We start from the raw sequence: 23,951 nt of genomic DNA on the forward strand, positions 1-23,951 counted from the left end.
TATGAAACTCCATCTCCATCAGTGCAACAGTAACCTGGTTGTAAAAATGATCTAAATCGTCATATAAGTCAGTGTTTCCCAACCCTGGTCCTCAGGACACACTGTCCGGCATTTTTTTTAATCCAACCCTGCTCAAACACACCTGCCTTTGATGACCGTCATTATCAGGCTTCTGCTGAGCCTGATGATGAGCTGAATCAGGTGTGCATAATCAGGGCAACATGGAAAACATGCAGGACAGTGTGCCCCGAGGACCAGGGTTGGGAGACACTGATATAAGTGACCAGGAGAAAAAAGGGGAAGTCTGTTCCCAGCAGGAAGCAACCATCAACCAGCTGAGAGAGGAACTGGCAGAACAGGCTACAGAGAAAAAGGCTCCAGAAAATTCCATCCAAATCAAAACTGAAGAAACCAGAAAAGAGCACCTGGAAGTAAAAGTAATGCACACGGTCTCTGTTCAAACAGTTCACCAGGAGAGGATCGCAGGAGAAGAAAAGAACGGCAAAGAAGAAGACGGTAAACCAAAGAAAGAAAAAAAAACATGAAAAAAATCTGTCTTCACTAAACTGTTGTAGAATATTTCACGAGTGACAGAAAAGAGATTATGACTAGTCCTCAATCCAAGAGATAAAAAGTAGAAATATGGAAATGTAAATATGGAAATGTTCTAAATGCTTTTATGCTTTTTTTCACCTTATTTACTGAGAGGGACCTTGAGTGTCAAGAAAGGCACCATATACTGTAAATCAAGTGTATGATTATTTTCTTTGTTTATTCAAACATATATGACACAAAAAAATATTAAATGTACACATGTAAAATGCTTGAATGTAATTATTTTGAAAAATTAGATTAGTAAAAAATCCATATTTTTGAATAACCGAAAAGTGCTAATATTTAAAAACACATAAATCTAAAAATATAAATCTGTCAAAAGAATTTATCTATCTATCTATCTATCTATCTATCTATCTATCTATCTATCTATCTATCTATCTGTACATCCCCTCCGAGAACCGTTACCTTAACGTGGTGGAGGTGTTTTTGTATTGGGGGGATCCTTTGAGCTAAGCTGTTGGGGATAACGCCCTTGGAAGGAGAGGGAGTTTGTGGGCACTGGAGAGGAGCTGCTCCAAGGGCTGTTCCAAACTCTTCCAGACAGACTTTCAGAGTTAGAGACACCTTCTTGGTTTACTTTTCTGCAGAGGGAGCAGTGTCGTGGCGGCCCACAGAACAATGTCTTCTGTCAAGTCCTTCAAGGACTGACCCACAGCGGCTCTTTTAAGAGCCACACACAAACACTTTAAGAGCTTGATTACCTCTTTTCAGAGTTTATAGTCACAATGGTAAAAAGATAGCATTAGTATAGCAGGTAACCCACCCAGGAAGACCAACTGGGCCCCATAAATTTTAAAAGTGGGCAGAAAATTTGGGCCCCAAATGGGTTTGTCTGGGGTTTCTATTGTGGTCCCATCTGTGTTTTCCCACAATGGCTTAATTAAACACTCAATGGGTAGGCTAGCTATGTTATCCAGTTGCCCGGTGGATAGTGAAGCTCGCTAGCTCAATACAGCTGAGCTTGCTAGCTTGCTACAGCAGAGCTCGCTAACTGGATACATCAAAGCTCCCTAGCTAACTGGAAAAGGGGGACATTAGCTTGCTAAATTGGAGCTCGCTAGCTCAAAACAGAAGAGCTCAATACACTGAACCTCACTGTAGAAGAGCTTGCTAGAATGCTTTTGCTTAGCTTGCTGGCTCAATATACCGGAACTGCATCACTCAATGCAGAAGAGCTCACTAGCTTGCTAGAGAGGAGCTTGCTACCTCAGAGCTAGCCAGCTCAATACAGCGAAGCTTGCCAGATCGCTGTAGAGGAGCACGCTAGTATTCTACAGCGAAGCTTGTTAGCTCAATACGGAGGAGTTTTCTACAGCGAAGCTCGCTGTAGAGGGAAACGCTAGCATGCTACATTATAGCTTTCTAGCATGCTACATTATAGCTTGCTAGCATGCTAGAGTGGGGCTCACTAACTTAAAACAGCGGAGTTCACTAGCTTGCTACAGTAGAACTCGGTAGCTCAATACAGAGGAGCTCGCTTGCTTGCTGTAGAGGGGCTTGCTAGCATGCTACATAAGAACTCACTGTCATGCTACAGAGGGGGTGCTAGCATGCAACAGTAGACCTGGTCAGCATGCTGTGGCGGAGCTCGCTAACTTGGTACAGAGGTTCTGCTAGCATGCCACAGCAGAGCTCGCTAGCTCGCTAAAGAAGAGCTTACTAGCATGCCCCAGAGGAGACGCTAGGGCGCTGCCGCAGAGCTTGCTAGCACGCTACGCTGTCCACTGGGTGGCTGGCTAGCGTAGTGAGCTAATCTACTCCCCACGTAGGCCAATGTGGGCAAACAGTGGTGGGGCCAATGAGGGATTAAAATAGCCTAAATAGTACAGTATATTACAACTATTTATGTCACTGGTCTGTCAAAAAAAAAAATTTTCCCAAAGCGTATTATGTTTTGCACCGTAGCTGGTGATAAAGGGGTCAGTGCAGCTGGGGGGCTCCAGGATTCACACCTTCCTTTCTGTATTCAGTAACCTCAAGCTCATTGTAACCTTTAAGGCATCAGAAATGTTTCTGGACCCTTTCCCAGCCTTGTGCCTCAAGACAATCCTGTCTCAGAGTTCTATAGGCATTTCCTTTTTTTTCCACGCTTGGTTTGTGCCTTGACATGCACTGTCAACCTTGGGACCTAATGTAGACAGGGTCGTACCTTTCCAAATCATGTCCAATGCACTGGATTTACCACAGGTTGGCTTTAATTAAGCAGCTGAAACATCTCAAGGCTCATCGGTGAAAAGAGAATAAAGCACACCTCACTTTTGAGCTTTACAGAAAAAGGCTGTGAATACTTATGTATATATCATTTTTCTGGTTTTTAATTTTTAATAAATTTGCAACAATTAAAAAAAAAAATTTTATGTTGTCATTATATTTTTTTTTAGGAAGAAAAGTGGTCTTTTTTTTAAATAAGGCTGTGACGATAAAATGTGGAAGAAGTGAAGCATTGAGAATACTTTCTGGATACACTGTATGTCAGACTGAGGAACAGCTTTGTGTGCTCTGTCCTCAATTAACATTTAGAAGTTATTTATTTTATGTATGACATTATGTTACCATTATGAAGTGAGCGCGTGGATCCTGAAGCTCATATCAAAGTTCTGAGTCTCCTGAACCCCTCAGACTATGATCCCTCCATGTCAACAATGTGACTAATAGAAAACTCATTATTAGTTTTCTAAATACATGAATTCCTGGATGATGTGGATTTTGGGTTACAAATTAAAAGGTTTTGATATGAAATTTTAAAGGATAAACTGAGGTTTGAATGTGCCGGTTGATGCGGGAGTCGAGTCACCTGAGATGAAAGTCATTCCTGTGGGGCTGAAGCATGAGGCGCAGCAGGCGTTCAGTGAGGGGCTCATTGTCTTCAGGTTTTGTTCCCGAAAGAGTGGGCTCTACAGCAAACACAGGGCTGAAGGAGACACGCCGCTGCTGTCTGTGGCTCTTTGTGTGGAGTTTCTAAGAGAAATGTCGAATACGAAGCGTCTCTTTTATGACGTGCTGCTGGCTCAGCACGTCATAAAAGGACAAAAGGCCTCAGCAGCTCAGGTGCTATAAAGGGCAGCAGCAGCACTGCAGGTATCACACTCAGCAGGAAGCAACCGGCAGAGCAACCCACAGCACCATGACCTCCAGCAACATGAACATGATGGGCAGGGTGAGAGCCAGCATCACACTAACACTGAAACTTTCTGAACTCTGTTGTGAGTGTTGGTTTCAGGTCCAACCCTCAGAGTTCAGAACTCTCACCACGCCTTCATCAAGAAGCACTCACGGCTGTTTCTATCCTCTGTTTCTGATGGATTTTTCTCTGTCGCCCAACAGATCGTCTTCTACGAGGACAGGAACTTCATGGGACGTTCCTATGAGTGCAGCAGCGACTTTGCCGACATGTCCTCCTACCTGAGCAGGTGTCACTCCTGCAGGGTGGAGAGAGGCTGCTTCATGGTCTACGACCGTCCCAACTACATGGGTAACCAGTACTTCATGAGGAGGGGCGAGTACGCCGACTACATGAGCATGTTTGGAATGAGCGACTGCATCAGGTCCTGCCGCATGATCCCCATGGTAAATATCCCACACGGTCTCCATGGAACCAGCGGTCAGGAACCCTCTGTCAGAACGGGGTTCCTGTGACCGCAGCAGACTGCAGATAACTTGACTCTTGACTTGTTGGCTGCTTGCAGTACCGTGGCTCCTACAGGATGAGGATCTACGAGAGGGAGAACTTCGGCGGCCAGATGTACGAGATGATGGACGACTGCGACAACATCATGGACCGCTACCGCATGAACAACTGCATGTCCTGCCACGTGATGGACGGCCACTGGCTGATGTACGAGCAGCCCCACTACAGAGGCAGGATGATGTACATGAGGCCCGGAGAGTACAGGAACTTCATGAACATGGGCTGGAGCGGCGCGAGGTTCATGAGCATGAGGCGCATCATGGACTCCTACTACTGAGCTCTGAGAAACAATAAAGTCTAATCTCTTTAAAAAACCTCTCCTGTGTTTTTTAATTAGTCCAGAGACTCTTACTTTCATATAGTTATGTTTCTGTCTGTTTTAAAGCTCTCAGGAGCCTCAAAAATAGCCAGCACCCACTGAAAATATGCTGCCTTTGAGAGAAGTAGTTGCTATGGTGTCAAACAAAAGATTTCTTTAGTGGCTCAAAGCAAATAATCCATGAAGGATTTGAAATTAACACTCGTCAGTCCTGAGCTTTTTTTTTTCTGTTTTCCGTCTTTCAGCAAAATAAAACTAGTTTGCACAAAACAACCTCTGCACGCCAAATGGGAATGCTGCGGCCCCAATAATGACATCTTCATACCATCTATACCAGCTCTCCTCTTGGGGGGGCACAGGGGGCTATTTCAGCAGCTATGTGCTGCTGTGCTAAATTCAGTTCAATTTTATTTATATAGCCCAATATCACAACACAGTGGTCATAGTTGTCATAAAAAAACTTGAAATCAGTCATAAATTATCAACGGTAGCTGCTAAACTAAGCTAAACAGACTACACTAAACTGGGCATCCCTTCCCTGGGAAGGTGAGGAAAAATTCCTAAAAGAAAAACTCTCCCACTCTATGTTACAAGCTGGAGCAGATGCTCCAGGAATTCATTTTATCCATCTGCTTCCTGTTTAGGTTTGCAGTTACAAACCTCGACGTTTTGTCTCACCAGAAGTTCCAGTACTTTTTTTTAATTGTTGGTGGTCATCCATCTTTTTTGTTTGGCTTCTTCTTAACCCTTTAACACCTGAGGCGTCGGCAGTGATGCTTAAAAAACCAAAAATCTTTAACATACTGTAACTTTTCAACCGTTAACCGCTTTTCTCCTTCAGAATCTACTGGAATGACGTTGATGGTGTTAACGGTTGAAAAGTTAGAGTAAATCGAAGAACATAAACACTGGAGCTCCAGAGTTAAAGGGTTAAATCAGGGGTGTCAAACTCAAGTTCAGTTTCGCAAAAGCTGATAAGTATTAGTTATGAAGGACACATTCACTTTTGATGGTAAAGTGACAAACGGAAATCCCTAAAATAGGGGTGTCAAACTCAATCGCACAAGTGGCCAAAATCCAAGACACACTTTAGGTCGCGGACCGAACAGGATAAAACAGGATTAACAGGATTAAAACCATACCTTAACATAATTATGAACTAGAGAGTACCATTACCTGCGATAATGCCAGTGCGAATGCTGTAAGTTGAATTTAGCCGCTAAAGATGCTAATGTTTATAGCTAAAGATTCTGAAGTTGATAACTGAAAACAATGAAGCTGATATAGCTTGCTAAAATATCAGCTAAATGCCAAATTAACCTAAAAACAAAACAAAAAAAAACTTTGGTAAGCCAAAACATCTAGCATGTAGCTGAAAAAAATAGCTAAACTTCTAAATATCCTAAAAAACTGAAAAAAAAGGCTAAATTAGCCAAAACACTTAAATATTAGCCTAACTCCAAAACAGCCTAAAAAAACTTAAAAGGCTAAATTAGCCAAAACAGCTATCATGTAGCTAAAACATAAAACTCCAAAATAGCCAAAAAAATCTTTGTAAATGCCAAAATAGAGAAAAAAGCAGAATGTCACATTTTTAAACTTTAAAACAGTAATTTTTTATGAATATTAAAAAGGCAGGAAAATATTCCAGAATAAATCAAATTAAACCTTAAATAACTTTAAATATTTTACTCTCCATAGGATTTTCTTCTCCACAGTCACCTTCTACCTTTTACTTTTCACTTACGAAGACCGATCTACACCTAAAATAATCTGCCTTTATTGCAGTTATCTAGACTGAATTGGATTTTAACTCTCATCATGAATAAAGTTTTGGGTCTTTTGTAGCTTTGAGACAATAAGGTTTAAAACTGAATAGATTTAGCTCCACCTTCCTGTCTTGGTAGGGTAGAGGTGTATAGCCCAGGAGGAAGTGAAACCTGTTTCAGTGCCTCCTAAAGTCCAGCTCCATTCAGGAGCTGTGCTTTAAATGAGAGACCTACTCAGTCCTGGAGATCATGAGGGAGGTGCACGACTCCTTTCCTCTGTCACATGGAAGAACCTGAGTGTGCTGCAGGACTATGAAAGACTCACCACACAGACACTTTCTGTCTTTTATTGCAAAGATACAAACTGCTGAAAAAGTGCCTGTGGAGCATCAAATCCACCAGACAGCAAATATAAATAAAGTCCTTAGGCCGATCTGAGCCGAGCCGAGCCAGGAGACCTTTACAGTCTAAAACATTAAAGGGGTAAAAACCTTAAAAATCTCATCTGATCTGGACAACCAGAGTTAAGCAGCAGGATGGGCTCATTGCAACCACGGCGAAGAGGAATGTCAGAGCCGCCTGCTGGGGGCGGGGTCTGTGAGGGAATGTCACATGACCCGGCTACTTCCTGTTTACTAAAACGATCCATCATTTCATCTCTGAGAATCCACCACTGCTCATGGACCAACCATCAGATGAGGGTCTCCGGAGAGCACAAGAACGAGCAAACGCCCCCACTCTTGGGGAGGGTCGGCACTTCCTGTAGAGGGGGAGGAGCCGGTGACCAATGAGAGGCGTTAGCAGCTTAATGCCTGTCCCACCTGCATGCAGGCAGAGCGGATGACGAGTTTGAGGTTTGACTTTGACCGCTAGTTCCCTCCACGCCACGACGAGCAGGACAACCACTTCAAACAATGTTCCAGTTTGAAACCGCCGACGTGAATGAAGATGCTCCCATCAGTCAGTGACATCACTTCCTGTCTACATGCGTCATGAGCTCGTGTGGCTAACTCCAGACCGTCTTGGTGAGCATAAACGATCCCCTCATGCCATCCATCAGGAAGTCTCTCAGGAGGCGCGCTGACGGCCGAGCTCCTCACTTCAGTAGAGCCTTGTAGAGCGCCATGGAGCGCGCCGTGCTGCGGTCCTGCTCCAGACACAGGATGAAATCCCTGAGGTTTACCCGAGTGATCCGCTGGCGAAGCTGCTGGCGGGGGGAGGGGCTTCCCAACAACCCCGAACCTGAGGAAACCTGGGGAGGGGGGAGACGGGAGTTGGAGAGACATCCGTTAACCTCCAAAAAACGCACAGATGGTCTTTAAAAACTAACTAGACCAGGGGTCTACATCCTGCTGCTCCGGAGCCACATGTGGCTCATCGACCTCTGTTTGTGGCTCTATTGGTGAAGAATCATAACATGCTTTGAATTTTAAATATTAAGTATTTAAGTATTTTTTGACTATACACTGTGTCTACCAAAACTGTCAGGTAAGTCAAACTTTATTTAAATCATTTATAAACAGTTTGGGCTCCTGACTACAATACCCATAATGCTCCTACAATCTATTAAGCAATTTGAGTTCGTAGTTTAAAGGGGAGAAAAGCTCACGGTTTGGATTGTGTCACAGATTTAGGGTCACGGTACGGATCATATTTCGGATCAGTCAAAACTGCAAAAGCTAAAAAAGCTACAAAATAAAAAGCTTCAAAAGCTACAAGATAAAAGCTAAATTAAATTTTGGAAATGCTTCAAAACAAATATTTTTAATAAAACAAAGTACTTCACACACAGAATAGGATATTTATATTTGTAACATCATGTGCTCATTGAGGCCTTATTAAAACAAAACTTATTTAAACTTTGAACAAACAAAATGCTAAAACATGTGTTTTCTGATTAAATTACATGTCTAGAGACCAAATCTACAAAAACTGAGAGAAAAGAATGCTTAAAAATAGTGTTGAAAATACGTGTGTGCTGAACCGTGGCCTCTGATCCGTTACATCCCTAGTAGTTTACCAAAGATTTTTGAACCACGGAAAGCAAAATCAGAATTCATACTTAAGGCACACTGGAATTTAAGGCAGACCGTCTATTATTGAACACAATTCAAGGATTTTAAATGCACCATATGGTCCTAAAGATGTGTTGCAGTTAATTTTATTTACAGATTTTTGGCTGAGACCCATGAATATTGATAAATTAAACTGTATAGGTTTTTTTAATTAAATCACTCAACACATAACACTACCTACTACTATATTTGCCTCTATGACATGATCCTATCCTACAAGGTGTCTTTTATTTTGAAAGGAAGTCATGCGAACCTTTGTTAAAAGTTACAAACTTTTTTCTATTTAAAAAAAATATTCCTTATGAATATGCTATACTCATATAAAAAAACAAATTTTCATTGATATTTGTCTACATGGTGAAGTAAGATGCGGCTCCGACTGGATTGTGATCAGAGAGAAATTGCCCTGAATGGCTCTTTAAATGTTGAAGGTTGCAGACCCTGAACTAGAGGAAGCTGAAGAAAAGATGAGGAGTAATGCTGAGCCAATGTGAAGGGTAAGCTTCACTTCAAATCACTTACCTCACTACCAGAAACAGCTCCGCCCACGCTGTCCAGCTTGCGTTTCTTGCGTGGTCCTATGGCGGCGAGAGCTGTGAGGTTTGCGTCTCTCTGTCTCATCTGAGCCAGCTCCTGCTGCTGCATCTGCAAGGACAGGAAAAAGACGTGAAGACGCCTCCACAAGGGACCACTGACTGTACAAGAGATCTGGACCGAGTGAGTGTGATGTCACCCATATACAAATGGCTCCAGTGACTGAATGAAGTAATTTTTTCACCATATTGGAGCCAGATAACGTAAATAAACAGTAAACGAGGCTGTCTGAGTCATCGTTTCTATGGCAACCATTCTCGCCAATCAGGAATGAGCTTGTTGGAAGGCCACGACCTTTGCGGTTTTAAATGTTCAATGTGGGACCACCTATTTTCATTGAGGTATGTGATTGGCCAGTTTATAAGTTGTAATAAAGACGAAAAAAAATAAAAATGAGGATTATCGAGAAAATAAAAAAAAATATCAGATCAAGAACGGTTATTCTGACCAATAGAATGACTGAGTAACAGCTGTTTATTTCTCTAAAGAAGTTCTATGAGTTTGGCTTCTTGGAGCCAGCAGTTACTTCATGTTTGGAACGCCAGGGGGCGGGCTCACTCAGTCCAGTTCTCATATACAGGCAATGTAAGGAACACAACTCAACAACAACACAACTCTGACGTTCACAACAGAACTGAAGCAAACTTCTGCATCTTTCAGGTCCAGATAACATGAAGGTTTAGCTGACACTACACACATACACAAAGGTTTGTGAAGAAACTACAAATCATTTTCAAAGTGGAGTGAAGATAGGAGACTATCCCTAAAGATAAAGTTGTGTAAGCTCCGCCCACAAATGAGGGGAAGGCGTTTGATGGTTTTGTTCAGAAACATTTTCAGAAGTAAAAATGAGAGAATAAAAGTTTATTTTCCTGTAATGACTATCATATGTTGATACATTTGTGTCCACAAATAAAATAAGGATGTGTAACAGCTAAATACAAGGTTCCTGCAAATTTCTGAAATACTAAACCATTAAACTGTTCAATATGATGACCATGCATTAAATGTTATTTTGAAAAATGCAATGTCGGTTAATGTTTTTTACTTAAGCAAAACTTTTAGTGTTGCGTTAGGCAACATGTCGGGACCAAAAAAATGGACTTGTGGTGTTCCTCGGGGCTCTATCCTAGGTTCTCTTTTATTTTATGTTGCGTCTTAGGGAGCTTATTGGTCAGTTTTTTCAGTCCTGTTAAATGATGTAGGTCGCCGACATTTGCTTTAAGAGACATCAGTAACTCAACGGAATGGTTGGTCTGCGCAGGCCAATGGCTATTTACAGTTAAATCTGCTAGAGTTAAAACCTTTGAGTGTTGAAAATAACAGCAAAACTCGTCAGATAAAGCTCTGTCTCAGAAATCTTGGGGTGCTGTCTGATGGAAGACACGTCAAACTGTTTCCTTCTATCTCTAAAGTATAAATTGTGTTTTCTTAACAAATCTAGTGTTAATCACAGATGCTCCCCCATTAACCAAATTTAAGTATTGTCTTTTCTGGATCAAAATGCTGCAGCAAGGCTCTAAGAGGATGGAGCAAAAGACCTCCATCAGTCCTGTCAGAGCTGCACTGGCTGTTTCTGTATTGATGGTCCATTTGTTGTGTTAGTGTTCAGAGACAACAGTTAGTTAAACACACTAGTGACATTCACAGCCACAAACCCACTACAAAGCCAGGGGGGGCCTCTCCTTTTCAGGATGTAGCGCCACGTTTGTGGAACCTCCCCCGTATCCTTTCCCTTTGTTCCCTTTACCTGACTGCCTCTTTTACGTTTTTGAAAAACAAATATTTAGGAGGGGTAACGATTCATTTTAACAATGATTTGATCTATAAGATTGTTTGTGGTTGAAGATCTGATTCATAGTCAGTATTGCTTCATTTTGAACATTCCGATTCACTGACCTCAAATGGATCCAGGACATCTTTATCAAAATTTCCACCAGTGTGACAGAGATAAATATCTGCTACTTATACCGGTTTCTTCACTCCACATGTGTGTTTATCTACACTGAGCGCAGTTAGCAGTTCCTTTGCGCACCGGGTCCCCGGCAGAAGGCCCCTCTGGGGTGCAGGCGTGTCTATTGATGAAGACACTGACCCAGCCATCCCGTCACAGAGCCCGCTGCCGGAGTACACGGTCCCGACAGAGGGATTCAAGCCAACTCTGGCAGCAGTGTTCTTGCGCCCTGCCCGCAGACCAAGGGCCGGCACAGCGTGTGCCAAGTCGCCGCCACTGTTTACACACCGGTCCCGCCGTCCATTAAAAAGCCTGAGCGGGCGGCGGGGATCCCCCACCACCTTTGTGCCACTCTAGCTCCTTGGGATACCTGCTTGATCCTGCCAATAGCATAAGCTGTCTAAAAGATTAAGACAAAAACAGAAAGTGAGCGGATCCTGGGGACCCTTGCTCAAGATGAGACCCCTACCCCCACAAAAGGCTGATAGACTAAAGCAGACAGCTCTTTTTTACAGTAGTCAGTACCTTCTGGAGGAAAAACCCTTTTTTTTTTGTTTGAAGGTCACTACTTTCTAGAGCTTACTAGAGCTTTCAGTTGATTAGGTGAGCTCTAGCTACTCTGATCAGGATAACTCTGAGTTGATCCAACCCACTGAAACATGAGGAATACATCATCAGCGGAGCTCAGATTTAAGGTTAATCATGGCAACAGGTCAATAAAAGCTCAGCATGATTATGAAATAAACAATGGCCGTACCTCTTTGGCCTTCTGCTTGAGCCGCGCCTGCTCCGGATCCTCTTGACGGGCTCGGCTCTGGAAGTCAAAGCCAGTTTAATCAGTTCTGATGAAGATGCAGTAGGTATGTAGAAGAAACGCTCTGGGGTCACATTGACTCGGACTTGAACCAGTTAATATCGGGGGTGTCGGTACCTTGGCCGCCTTCAGCAGAATCTCGCGCTCCTGCTCGTCTTTCCGCTGCTTCTCTAGTCGCTCCAGCTGCTCGAAGAAACGCAGCTGAGCGCGCACGTCAGACGTCTGTTCGTACAGCTCCTCGTCCTGAAAGAGGAAGGCCACCGCGTCACCAAGACATCCAAGCTTCGGGTTAAACCTCTACCACCTGCTGGGCTCACCCTCACGGCGTCGGCGCGGTGCTGGGCCACCACAGAAACCTTCTCCAGCAGCGAGCGCAGCCGGAACTGGGTGGCGTGGGAGACGACATTCACCACGTCCACCGGCACCTCGGTCACACCCAGCTTCCTGGCTGAGGACAAGAAGCTCCACGGGTCAGAACGGGACTGTCATTCAAAACCAGGATCCCGGAGGCTGAACACCCACCTGTGTCCAGGATGCGGCGGTGCAGCACGTCAGCGGGCAGGAAAGACTCGTCTTTACAAGACCGGATCTTTGTGCCCACAATCTCGGAGCTGGTTGCTAGGATACGAGCGTTCTCCTCGTTCAGGTTGACCCCGGCCATCGATGCCACGTCATTGATGTCGTCGTCATCTCTGGACAGAGAGAGGCAAATGCTAAAATCAGAATCCTCCATATGTGTCTGTGGAGAAACTTTCCAGCAGCAGCTGTAGTTTTGTCTCTTTATACTTTACGCTCCCATCTTCCCTCAAAGCCACATTTGACAGCAGCTTTCTTTATAACACATACATTCTTTTGACTACCGTAACTTTTCAACCATTTATGAGTGGATTCTGAAGCGGAGAGAAGCAGCCAAACCCTTTTTCTTAGTTATGTGCAAAGCTGACACAAAAAAAACATTTTCTCTACATCAGAATCAGCCGATGTTGATCATGTAAAACAGGAGCGTCCATCCTGAGGCTCTAGAACCACATGGAGTTCTATTATCCTTCTATTGCTGCTCTTTGACTTTTAATGCAAATATTTAGAATAAATAATAGATTATTTACTATCTTATATTAGTAAAATAACTTTTTAATCACTGCTGACATTACATAGAAATCAAGAGGTTTTGTTCTTTTCCACTCATAATTTAAACATAACTGATTAAAAAGGTGGTAAAAGGTTTAATCTACTGTCACAGCTGCTCATTATTAGAAAAAAACAGTAACAATAAGCCCAGAAGGCTATAATCTTATATATTTGCATTTTATGTTATATTAATATATGCTGTCCCTGTCTAAAATAAACAAAGGAGCAAAAAAGCAAATATTTTGCTGTACAATAGTCTCTAATTGAGATCAAAAGATATATTAATGTATATACATGTATAGTTTGCTTGTTTTTTTTTTTTTATTCTCCACCGATATTGTCAATAGTAAGAAGAGAAAAAAGGTGAAGGTGCAGCAAAGTTGTAATTCATATTAAATGTCACGTTTGACTGTCTTTCATTTTTAATTCAGGTAAACCTGCTGCAGTAGAAGAACCGGTTGACACAAGGTGTATTTATTTGGAAAGGACTGTGAGCAGTCAAAAGTAAATTAATTTAAAAAAAAGAGAGCTGGGGAAAAAAAAATCTAGATTTTCCTAAATGTAAATCGTCTGAAACAAAAACATTGAATTAATTGATAATATTGATATATCGGTAAGATACAGGAGAGCTGTAGTCAAAAACTGGCTCAAGTGGCTCGATTTAGTGCCAAAGGTTGCAGACTCCTGGTGTAAGCGGTCAAATAGTGACTGTACGACAAAGAGGATGTGTTATTAACAAGTCTTGTTCTGCATGGAGACTGGACAAAAGACTCACCTGAAGGTCCCACCCCCAGGATCACACTGCTTTTTCTGATTGGCTGAAGCTGCCAGGCTGACGGGGCCTTTGCCGGTCGTGCACAGAGGTCCTCGCAGGAGCGTCACTGCAAGAACAGCAGCATAGGGCAGGTTGATGCAGGGAGAGCAGTTTGTTCTGCAATAACAAACATCTCACTGCTATTTGAAATGAAACCAGCTTTTATCCTGGTGGGAGGAACAGACGAGGACGACAGGATCTGCCCCAAACACGAGACCTTCACCAAAGATGATGGTGAGAGTGTCAAATAAATCCATGTTTCAGTAAAATGTGCTCACCTGGATGTCTGAGCTGATGACCGATGACCACAGGTGATCGAGTCTGCAGCATCTGAGCTCCTGGGCGAACTGTTGCCTGAAGACAGACCGCATCAAAATAACCGTCAACTTTAAAGAACAGCAGAAAGGTTTGAAGACAACAAAAAAGATTTAAAAAACGAGAAAAAATGAATCTGAACTTCAGATGTGTGTGGAGGCTATACAGGGCTCTAGAGTGCAACTGGATTGTTCAATGGTACGCCTAAGAAAAATTGTTGGTCGCACCAATGCACCCAATCGTTTTGCGACGAGAGGAAAAAAAAAAAAAACAATCTTCACAACTCCAACAATCTCATTCCTGTATTTGTCTGCAGGTGTAACAACTTCAAATAAGAAATATTATTTTATTAAAATGTACATCTGAGAATGCCCACCCAATGCAGAGTCTGTTAAATCCTTCAACACTGGAGCTTTAGCCCCTTTAGCTCTAGTGTTCGTCTACTGTAGCTTTTCAACCGTTAACGCAATCAAAGTAATTCCAGCGGATTCTGAAGCCGAGTAAACAAGCCTCGCGCCGATACACAGTGCTGTGCTGTTGTGAGGGGTTTGAGTAATTCACATTTATCAGCGGATCCTGCCACAGAGAAAAGCAGCTTCATGCTACAGCGCTTTGTTGGCGGGACATGTCTTTAAGGACTCCATGTTAGTCATTTTTTGGATATCGGAGCAAAGCAAGAAAGAAACGCTTCTTTTCTCGCGTCAGAATCAGTTGATTGAAGGTGATCGAGTGAATAGTAGAAGATTTATGGCAAGCCAAAAAGTCAGTTATTCACTTCAACATTATTGGTGTTTTGGGGTTAACTACGGTGGCCCTGAAAGTTCAGTCACATAAATAAATAAATTAATCAACAAAAAACCATTCTAAAGATCTCAATGACAATTAAAAAGGAAAAACGAATAATAAAATAAAACATCAAGTTTTAGAAATCAAAACAAAATTCCACAAAACAAAACGATTAAAAAAAAAGAAAAAGTTCCAAAAAACAAAAGTACATTTCAAAAATAAATATGAATTGCTCTGTGCTGATCACAAAGGTTTTCCTTTTTTTCAGCTCTGTGAAGCATTTTAAAGTCCTTCTCCAGATTTATTTAATCTGTTTTCGAAGTATTTTAAAGTGCTCTTTTCATTACGATTCTGCTGTTTTTAGCCTGAATCTAAAAACTTATCATTTCTAGGACATAGTTCCTGCAGAGCAGCAGGATTTCATTAGAAAGTCACCTCTGATGATATCTCATGAAATCTGTGTTTACTCAATCTCTTGCTAGCTTACAGCCCCTCACACCCCCAAGCTAACTTACAGTGCAGCAAAGATGGTGAGAAATATCGGAGCAGACTTAGGTACCGCCCAGTTCACTTGCTGTCACAAATTTAAGCTTTTTCAAACTACACATTTTTTATTAATTTTTAGATACTATATAAATGTAGAAGTTTATCATTATTGTAGAACTGTGTTTCAAATAAAGTGCTTTATGTTTACCAGTTTGTAAGTTAATAATTTTCAAGTCTTAATGTAGATATTGATACCAAATAAAAATGAAAGGGACCATGTAAAAGTGCAGAGTTAAAAGCAATGTGGTCCAAATGGTCGGTACACCAAACTTTAGAGCTGATGCACCCAAGAAAAAAAGTTGAGCGCACTGGTACAACCAATGTAAACATTTAGTCTAGAGCCTGCTTCAGGAAAACACCCTAAAACTAAAGGAAACAGGCAGAAGCAGAAGCAGCATATTAGATACTATTCTCTGCTTTATTGCTGCAGGTGGGTGATGTTCCATGTTCTCAGCAGCAGGGGGCGACAAAGCTTCAGGTACAGAAGCCTTCCACTACACCACAGAAACATATTAAAACATGATTGCTGTTCATTTTTTCTGTGCAGCATTAATGCAACAACATTTAAACATTGACAGCTGCTCCTTACTGCACTTCTTCTGTCGGATTGACTCAGATTTTTGCTTTTCCTTTTGCTTCATTTAGAGTTCTCCTCTCCATCCATGTAATCTACTGATCACTCATTCAGATCAAGCAATCTGACACTATTTTAATTAGCTGAACTGAATTATAACAATTTTAATTCACGCTCTGATCTATAATGTTTTTTTGTAGCACATTGTGACCATCCAGGTTCTGTACTAGAACTTAAAAAAATACGGTAATTGAACTGAATTTAGAGCTCAGAGCCTCTGAACTCATCAACTGTAATGTGTCAGATTACAGAACATGTAATAAAGAAAATGCATGTAATCGAATATGAAGTGACTAAAATAAAATACCCCCTGGCCCCATGATGACATCATAGTGTTTCCATATATTTTTCTGTACATAAAAACTCAGTCACACTTTCAGCAATCTTAGTACCAGCTCGTTCAGGACATTACTGCTTATATTTTTGTTTTTTATAAACTTTATAGTTTTTGAATTTTGAGCAAAATATGCCCCATTAAAAGTGCATGAGAAATTCTTCAAAAACATTGTGCGCTTTAAAACCTATGAACTTCTGTACACTTTCAGCAACGTTCAAACACCATTCAGGTTAAAATGTTCAGCAAAGACTGAGTATTCCGTTGTTTAAATACCTGATAGTTTAATGCAAATACAGTTCAAGTTTTATGCAAATCTCAGGACATTTTTCCATTTTCAATGTAACTCAATGAACGGAATATTTGGGATCAAGAGTGGATGATGTCACAGTGAGAATGGAGCAGCTGGATTTTTAAAGATGAAATGTTTCCGGACAAACTGCCATTACTCAAACACCGTTCATCACAGAGTCACCATTTTTTTTAGCAAAACATAGGAAAACCAGGAGTTTAGCTTGTATTTTAGCAACGTGCTAGCTTTTTTGGCTAAATTGACATCTACAAAAGTTTTTTTTTCTGGCTACGATGGAGTTTACCTAATTTTTTAGCAACGTACTAGCTTTTTTGGCTAATTTGGTATCTTTTTTTTTCATTGATTTTTTTTTTTTTTAAGATTTTTAGTCTATTTTGGAGTTTAGCTTGTATTTTAGCAACGTGTTAGCTTCTTTGATAATTTGGTACCAAATAAAGTTTTTTCAGGCTACAATGGAGTTTAGCTAACATTTTACCAATGTGCTAACTGTTTTGGCTAGTTTGACATTTACCAAAGTTTTTTCAGGCTATGAAGGAGTTTACCTAATTTTTTAGCAATGTGCTAGCTTTTTGGCTAATTTAGCATCTACTACAGTTTTTTTAGGTTAATTTGAATTTAGCTCATACTTAAGCGACACACTATACATATTTGCAAAATAGGCATGTATTGAGGGTTTTAAACCAATTATTACAAATTTTTCAAAAATTTAGGTCAACTTCAGCAGTTTTTCCTAGTTATTTAACGCAATTTAAAGTCTTTTAGCAAATTTAGCATTTCACAAATAGTTTTTGCATTTTCGACCTCATCCAGCAAAAAGCATTCATACTAGCACTATTGCAGGTAATTCCACTTTTCTAGCAGTTTGTTTTCAGCCATTACATTTATTTTCCACTCGTTCCCATCTCCAGTTGTATTCAGGGTCACAGGGACGCTGAACCATAAAGCAGATTTCATAGGGCGAGAACAGGGTCCGTCTGGCTGTGAGGCAAGAACGCCACGTTTTTTCCTTGTTAAAAAACTAATGTTTGCGTATGGACATTTCTACTGAGTTTATACAGCTTTGTGTGCATCAAAGTCCTTCTAAAAGAGGCCACTGAACAGAAACATTTGAAACCCTGAAGCTAAAACGCTTCAAAGACCAGCAGATATATGACACAGAATTTCAGTTCTTCCTGCTTTACCAGAGTTGTGGTGTTTGCTATGGGCGGGTTCAGGCGGACAGCGCCCCCTGTGGCAGCAGTGGGCAGCCGTGGCCGGATGGCAGTTGCAGCTATGGCTCCTGGAGCAGCAGGTGTAGGGGTGGAGGTAACAGGTGGAACTGGGGTCAGGAACTGCTGACTGTTGAGCAGCGTCTGCCTCAGGGCGGGAAGGCTTTTCTGCACAGACACATGACTTATTTGTAGTGGCTCACTGAGGTATAGAAGGAGCTGCAGAGGAATTCTGGCGCTACCTTGAGGAAGGGGATGAGGTAGGGCTGAGGGGAGGACTTCAGATCGGCCTGCAGCCGGGATGTAAACTCTTCGGGCTCAATCTTTGCGTCCTGAAGACATGAACATATTGTGAGATGACATGAAAGCATGAAGGTCTAGCAGAGCAGCCTGCTGCCGTCTTACAAGCAGGTCCTGGACCAGGGATTTCACATTCTTGGCGGTCTCAGGGGAGGGGGAATTATGGGATGCCAGCTTGATGAGTGTCGCAAGGAAGTTCTTGCACTTCTTGACATTCTCCTGCATCTCCTGCTGGGACAAAAACACAACTGAGACCTCCGTGGCTTTATGCCACCAAGTGCAGCAACACAGACGCCCCCACCTGCGAGATAACAGTGACTCTGGCGCTGGGTGCAGTGGCAGGGGGGGCACCTGCGGTCACAGGGGGCTCGACTGGAGGGACCCCTCCTGCTGCCATTCCAGCCTGGGTCTTCTGAGGCGTGCTCATCTTCACAGACACCACAGAACTGCCCGGCGCCACCGTGAGGGCCTGCAGGGATGAAGAGGATTCCAGTTTTTGCTATTTATGCATTGATGAGGTTTTTTTTATAACTGATGGCTCTACTTCCTGTCAGTCATCAGAGGCCACGCCCCCAGCATACTGAGGTTTGCTCCTCCTCCTGTTGTTCAGGCGAGCTTCAGGACAAATACACACCTGAACAGCGGTGGTAGACGGAGACTGAGCCATCCTGGGCTGAACTGGGGAGGCCAGGCGGATGGTCTGGGCGGGTGCTGCCACCTGCAGGAGCACAGAAGGAAAACCCACATAAAGACTCTGTAGATCTGCTGACCCACACTCCTGTTTGTAGGTCAGTGGGAATTATTCTTCTGTCAAAAAAGAAACAAGGGTGCCCTCTACAGGAGGTTCTGATATTGCAGAGTCTGAGACCAGGTGCTGTTTGAGCAATCTGAGCCAAAAAAAACAAAACTTACCTTCTCTGGAACCACCTGAGGGTCCAGAAGGAGAAACTGAGACTCAAGAAATCTGTCTAAAGCTATGGACAGATTTGTGACGGGCGTTCAAAAGCACATTTAGCCTTTAATGTTCACACTGGCCGAGCGGGGAGGGGCTGCTTCTTCTTTTCCATTTAATTGTGCATGTACAGTTGAATCTACAGTTGGAAAAGGCTTGGTGTGAAATGTCAACGCGATAAATATCTGCTGAATCTTTTCCCTTCTCAGCTCTATTCCGATGTATGAAACATTAGGGCATATTCAAATTCTTCCCCTACCCCTCCTATTAGCTACTACATATTAGCCATCCAAATGGAGAATTATGGAAAACAGTGTCTTCAAAATTCTGACTTCACTAAAACTTGATGATATCATCAATAGTTGCCAGGCAGCTACGTTAGCGCAGAGCTGCACTCGGAAATACATAACAACTAGTGCCAGGAATCTCAGGGTAACTCATGATACGATTCACGATACATGGCTCACGATACCGATAGTATCTCGATATGGGAAACATTGCAATAACCATTAAATTACCTTGGTAATTAACTATTTTTAAAATAAAAATATATTTATATTTTCTTCAAAACTGTTTTCAGAACAATTTAAAACACAATATGTCAATTTAATGCCCTTTCCAACATCAGAATAAAATCATCAATATTAACGCGTCTTTACATTCATTACAGGCATTTTAAGGTAACAAATAAACAAAGCTCCAATTAAGAACTAAAATGCAGAGTATATCAAATGACCTTCTCACTTCAAAGAACAATAAATGTGAAAATAAAAATTTCTAATGCTGCATTTTAATTCATTTTATAACCAGTTCATTTATTATTATTGAGGCACAGCATGATCTTTCAGCCTGTTAATATTATATGATCATTGTATTTTAAAGTGCAATCCATGCTTTTGTTACATTAGAAACATTGAGAGCTGTCTGCATATTCTTTAGAACGATACAGACACGGCTTGGACCTGTTTGCCGCTCTGCCCTCCACGTCAGCGGAGCAGGTGATGAGAGCGTGCAAGAAGCCCCTCCCTTCCTGCTGCATGCGGAAAAGCAGCAAAATGCACTCGGTGTTCACGCTGTACCCGCACCACTATGTTTTTAGGCAATTAGACTAAAAACGTATCGGTCCAGTAAAAATTGATGACGGTTTTACTATGGCATCTTTACATTTCTCTGTCATGCTCACGTGAAGCGCCCCCTGGTGGACTTTTTTGGTACTATTTTAGGAAAACGATTAGGGGAAAGAGAGGATCGGTAATCGTTTGTGAGTTAAAATATCGCAATAGTTCGCAATACCGATATACCGGCAGTTATTAATTTCTCCTCCATGATCAATTTTCAAACGACTTGACACTTCCATGAATGAAAAGGGGTGCTATCCATTTGTCACTACCAAATTCAGTCCCTGATTGGTCAGTTTGACCTGGTTTAACTTTTAATGCGGACTCGATGGCTGCGTGTTTTATATGCAAAGCTCAAAAACAGTCATATAAATGTGAGAGTATGCACTTTTACATAAACATTATTCTTTGAAAGTAGACCTCGGGTTGCTGAGGGCGGTGTGAACGAAGCTTTGAAGCTCAACCTTGGTCCTTAAAGGCCTCAACCTTGCCTGCTTCCTGGTTCTCCCTGACCCTTGCTGTTGATTAGCTGACTGAAATGATTTCACACCCTGACTGACTGAACACAACTGATTCAGGTTGTAAGCATCAAGGAAAGCAGGAAAACTTGGTTGAGGCTCTTGAGAATCGGGCTTGGCCACCCCAGATGTAGACTAACCCGGTCAGAGCATTTGGAGGTGACACTATCTCCACATTAACACTCACTGTGGTGGCGGTGCTGACCCGGATAGGAGGAGTTGCCGTGGGAGTCATCGGTCTCTGAGCAACCGTCGTCTGACCCTGATGTGGCTTGACTTGTGCCTGAGCCAGAACCTGCTGTGGGACCAAGATCAGCTGACCGGTTTCAGTTCGGACCAAAACCATTCCTGAAGAGGAGACAGATGAGTAATGAGGAAACTCTGCTATGGTTGTTGTATCCATGGATCCAGATTCTAGAATCAACATCCACAAAAAACCCTTTCCCCACAAGTTTGGCACCAATTCAGTTCTTCAGAAGCAAGAAGGCCAAGGATCAGGTCTTCTCTTTTGGATTGCCTCATGGCCTCAAGGCTGAGGCTTTGTGGTCCTCAGAAAAAGTCGTTTCTGTTAAGCTACAAACTTTCAAACAAACTGGACGGAAAAACAAACTTCCATGACCTGGGGGCCTTGATAATTACCCTCCGGGTAATTCTATCTGCCCCTCCAGATCATTTTGTTTTATTGTTATTAATGGCCCAATGTTATTTTGCGCTTATTTCCAACTTGTATAATTTTGACAAAATATATTTTTATGGAGAATTAAAAAAATGAAGTTATTTAAGGTTTAAGTTGATTTACTCTGGAATAATATTCCTGCCTTTTTATCATTCATAATTCTGTTATGGTTTTAACGTTTTAAAAATTAGCATTCTGCTAGCTTTTGGGACTATTTTCGTATTTATTGGGATTATTTTCTAGGCTACTTTAGTGTTTAGCCATTTTTTCAACTACATGCTAGTTGTTTGGCTAATTTAGGTTTTTCTTTTTACGTTTTTTAAGGCTGTTTTGGAGTTTAGTTAATAATTACATGCTCGCTGTTTGGGGTAATTTAGGCCTTTTTTGTTTTAAAGCCATTTTGGAGTTTGGCTTATATTTCAGCTTCACACTAGCTGTTTGGGGTGATAAAAAAGCTTTTTTGTTCCAATTTTTTAGGCTATTTTGAGGTTAAGCTAATTTTTCAGCTAGACTTTAGCTATTTTGGCAAACCTAAGTTTTTTGTTTTTTGGGCTAATTTGGCATTTAGCTAATATTTTATCTAGTTCATACGCCTCTGTGTTTTCAGTTATCAGCTCTAGCATCTTCAGCATTATCACAGGTAATGCTATATATCTAGTTCATAAATATGTTAAAGTTTTTAAAATGTAGTTTGAGTGTTCAACATATGCTTCTCCTTAGCCCACGACCTAGGGTGTGTTTGGGATTTTGGCCCCCTGTGCGACTGAGTTCGATACTCCTGCCTCAGGGATTTCTGTCACTTTACCATCAAAAATGAATGTTTGGCTCCATATCAAATACTTTTCAGAACTAGCGATTGTAAATCCAGTTAAACTGTGACAGTATGAAAGGTGGGGGTTAATAATTCTGGATATTTTTGTTTGAATGTAAAAAGTTGAGGAATGTTTCTTTCCGTAATGACGCCTTTTCTTCAGATCATTCAATAGACCTTCTGTGTCGTTTCCAATCAAGAAGAAACTTGATTGAATAAAAGCAAGTTTGGGTCAGCATTTGCATAGGTGCATATTTTGGGCATGACAGAGTCACAGGATGATCTACTGATGGAGAGACAGTGATGAAGCTCATGACAATCACCAGCAGCCAATGAACACATGAGATCTGATGGTCCTCATCAGAAAAACCAGACACCAGTGAGATCCACTCCACCCCTGAACCAGAGATAAGTGTGCATTCACCTGGAGGGATGGTGAAGCCAGGGGGCAGCTGGATGGTGGCCTGCTGCTGCTGCTGGGGCCGAACGGTCAGCTGGGGGGCCGCAGCCCGGGTCACACCAGCCACTAGTGCAGCTTTCTGCGGCTGGATGGCGGCGGGGGCCCCGGGAAGAGGAGTCCTCACGGGGGACGTGGCGGGCTGCACCAGCCCGTTCACAGCAGGCTGGACTCTGGGGGGCTGGCCAACTTCAGGGTGGACTGCAGCTGCGGGAGGGGGCATCTTAGGAGGCATCAGAGGAACGCTGTGGTTCACGACCTGAGAGGCAGCGCCGGACGCGGTGGGGGCGCCCTTCGGGTCCACTCCGTTGTGGCCCATGCTGGTCGCCGGGATGTGGTTACGCTGTGGGCTCGTTAAGGGGGGGCACGCCGTGGTCTGAGGTACCTGCGAAGTCGGGGTGACGGTACCGGGACTCGCAGGTTCCGAGACTGCGGTAGAGTTCGGTAACTTCACGGAACCCGCTGAAGTCTGCACCCCGGAGGGGGATGAGCGTGCCGCCTCATCCGCCGGGACAGAGCCGGGAGCCGCGGCTCGGTGGAAGCCATCGGCGGTTACAGGTCCGGGTCCGGACGGAACAGCGGGAGAAGTCGGTCGTTCCGCCTGCAGGCCCGCTCCCACCGCAGGAGCGGAAGAGGAGGAAGGTGGCGGCTCACCGGTGCCCGGTGCCCGGCTCGAGCCCGCGCTTGGACGCCCTTGTTGCGGCTCCACGGCTCCCGCTTGATCCCGCGCTTTTCCTGAGAGTTGTGCGGCGGCCGCGTCCCGCTTCCTGGCAGAGAAGGAGACTGCGGAGGCGTCACCCAGCCGGGACTCCAGGTCCCCTAGCAGGTCGCTGACGGCCGCCTCGTCCACCTCCGTCAGGAGCATGTCCTCCAGCGGGTCGCGGGCTCCCGCCATCTTTGATCCTGCTCCGGGTGCAAATCGCTGCCTAGGATGTACGCATGCGCGGACCTTCTGGAATCTAGAATTAGAGCAGCTAAAGAGATGCTTTCACTCCAGAGCGCCCCAACCTCAAATTAAAACATCAGAAGTCAACCAGAAATCACACAAAATATATGTTCTAAAACAGTAAAACTAGAGCGAGTATTTATTTTTATTTATTCCAAAGAAAATTCAGTTGACAGCCCCTCAAAAGGTTATGAGAGATTGAACCGGTATAAAAGCGCATTCCTTAAGGTAAAGATCACATAAGTAAAATGTATCTTTAAACGT

General features: G+C 42.8%; 2 protein-coding genes across 3 annotated transcripts; one reads left to right on the top strand and one right to left on the bottom strand.

Annotated features, from left to right (window-relative positions):
* Positions 1-244: 244 nt before the first annotated feature.
* LOC112141131 (gamma-crystallin M2) lies at positions 245-4,622 on the top strand. Of its 2 annotated transcripts, none has more exons than XM_036212233.1 (3): positions 245-516; positions 3,943-4,185; positions 4,305-4,622. In XM_036212233.1, exons 2-3 carry the CDS (start codon positions 3,970-3,972, stop codon positions 4,581-4,583), a joined length of 495 nt encoding a protein of 164 aa, XP_036068126.1. In that variant the 5' UTR covers positions 245-516; positions 3,943-3,969; the 3' UTR covers positions 4,584-4,622. The 2 variants fall into 2 exon arrangements, with proteins under 2 accessions (XP_036068126.1, XP_024119954.1); XM_024264186.2 differs by lacking the exon at positions 245-516 and adding an exon at positions 3,691-3,775.
* Positions 4,623-6,725: 2,103 nt separating this feature from the next.
* LOC112141166 (transcription initiation factor TFIID subunit 4) lies at positions 6,726-23,679 on the bottom strand. The gene is made up of 15 exons (XM_024264250.2): positions 22,709-23,679; positions 20,985-21,145; positions 18,844-18,927; positions 18,511-18,678; positions 18,315-18,437; positions 18,152-18,241; positions 17,883-18,077; positions 14,052-14,127; positions 13,735-13,840; positions 12,354-12,523; positions 12,149-12,279; positions 11,949-12,074; positions 11,775-11,831; positions 8,992-9,114; positions 6,726-7,646 (listed from the first exon to the last, which is right to left on the bottom strand). Exons 1-15 carry the CDS (start codon positions 23,634-23,636, stop codon positions 7,491-7,493), a joined length of 2,694 nt encoding a protein of 897 aa, XP_024120018.1. The 5' UTR covers positions 23,637-23,679; the 3' UTR covers positions 6,726-7,490.
* Positions 23,680-23,951: the final 272 nt, after the last annotated feature.

Source organism: Oryzias melastigma, linkage group LG6, assembly GCF_002922805.2.
Source record: "Oryzias melastigma strain HK-1 linkage group LG6, ASM292280v2, whole genome shotgun sequence".
In the NCBI taxonomy this organism is placed as follows: domain Eukaryota; kingdom Metazoa; phylum Chordata; class Actinopteri; order Beloniformes; family Adrianichthyidae; genus Oryzias; species Oryzias melastigma.

Bases quoted from the DNA above. Each gene is read 5' to 3' on its own strand.
- LOC112141166 (XM_024264250.2), bottom strand. From the start codon at position 23,636: ATGGCGGGAGCCCGCGACCCGCTGGAGGACATGCTCCTGACGGAGGTG. The intron at 18,078-18,151 runs GTAGCGCCAGAA...GTGTCTGTGCAG, and splicing joins ACCTCATCCCCTTCCTCAAG to AAAAGCCTTCCCGCCCTGAG. The intron at 14,128-17,882 runs GTAAAGCAGGAA...GTCTGTCTTCAG, and splicing joins TAGCAAACACCACAACTCTG to GCAACAGTTCGCCCAGGAGC.
- LOC112141131 (XM_024264186.2), top strand. From the start codon at position 3,743: ATGACCTCCAGCAACATGAACATGATGGGCAGG. The intron at 3,776-3,942 runs GTGAGAGCCAGC...GTCGCCCAACAG, and splicing joins ACATGAACATGATGGGCAGG to ATCGTCTTCTACGAGGACAG. The intron at 4,186-4,304 runs GTAAATATCCCA...GGCTGCTTGCAG, and splicing joins CCTGCCGCATGATCCCCATG to TACCGTGGCTCCTACAGGAT.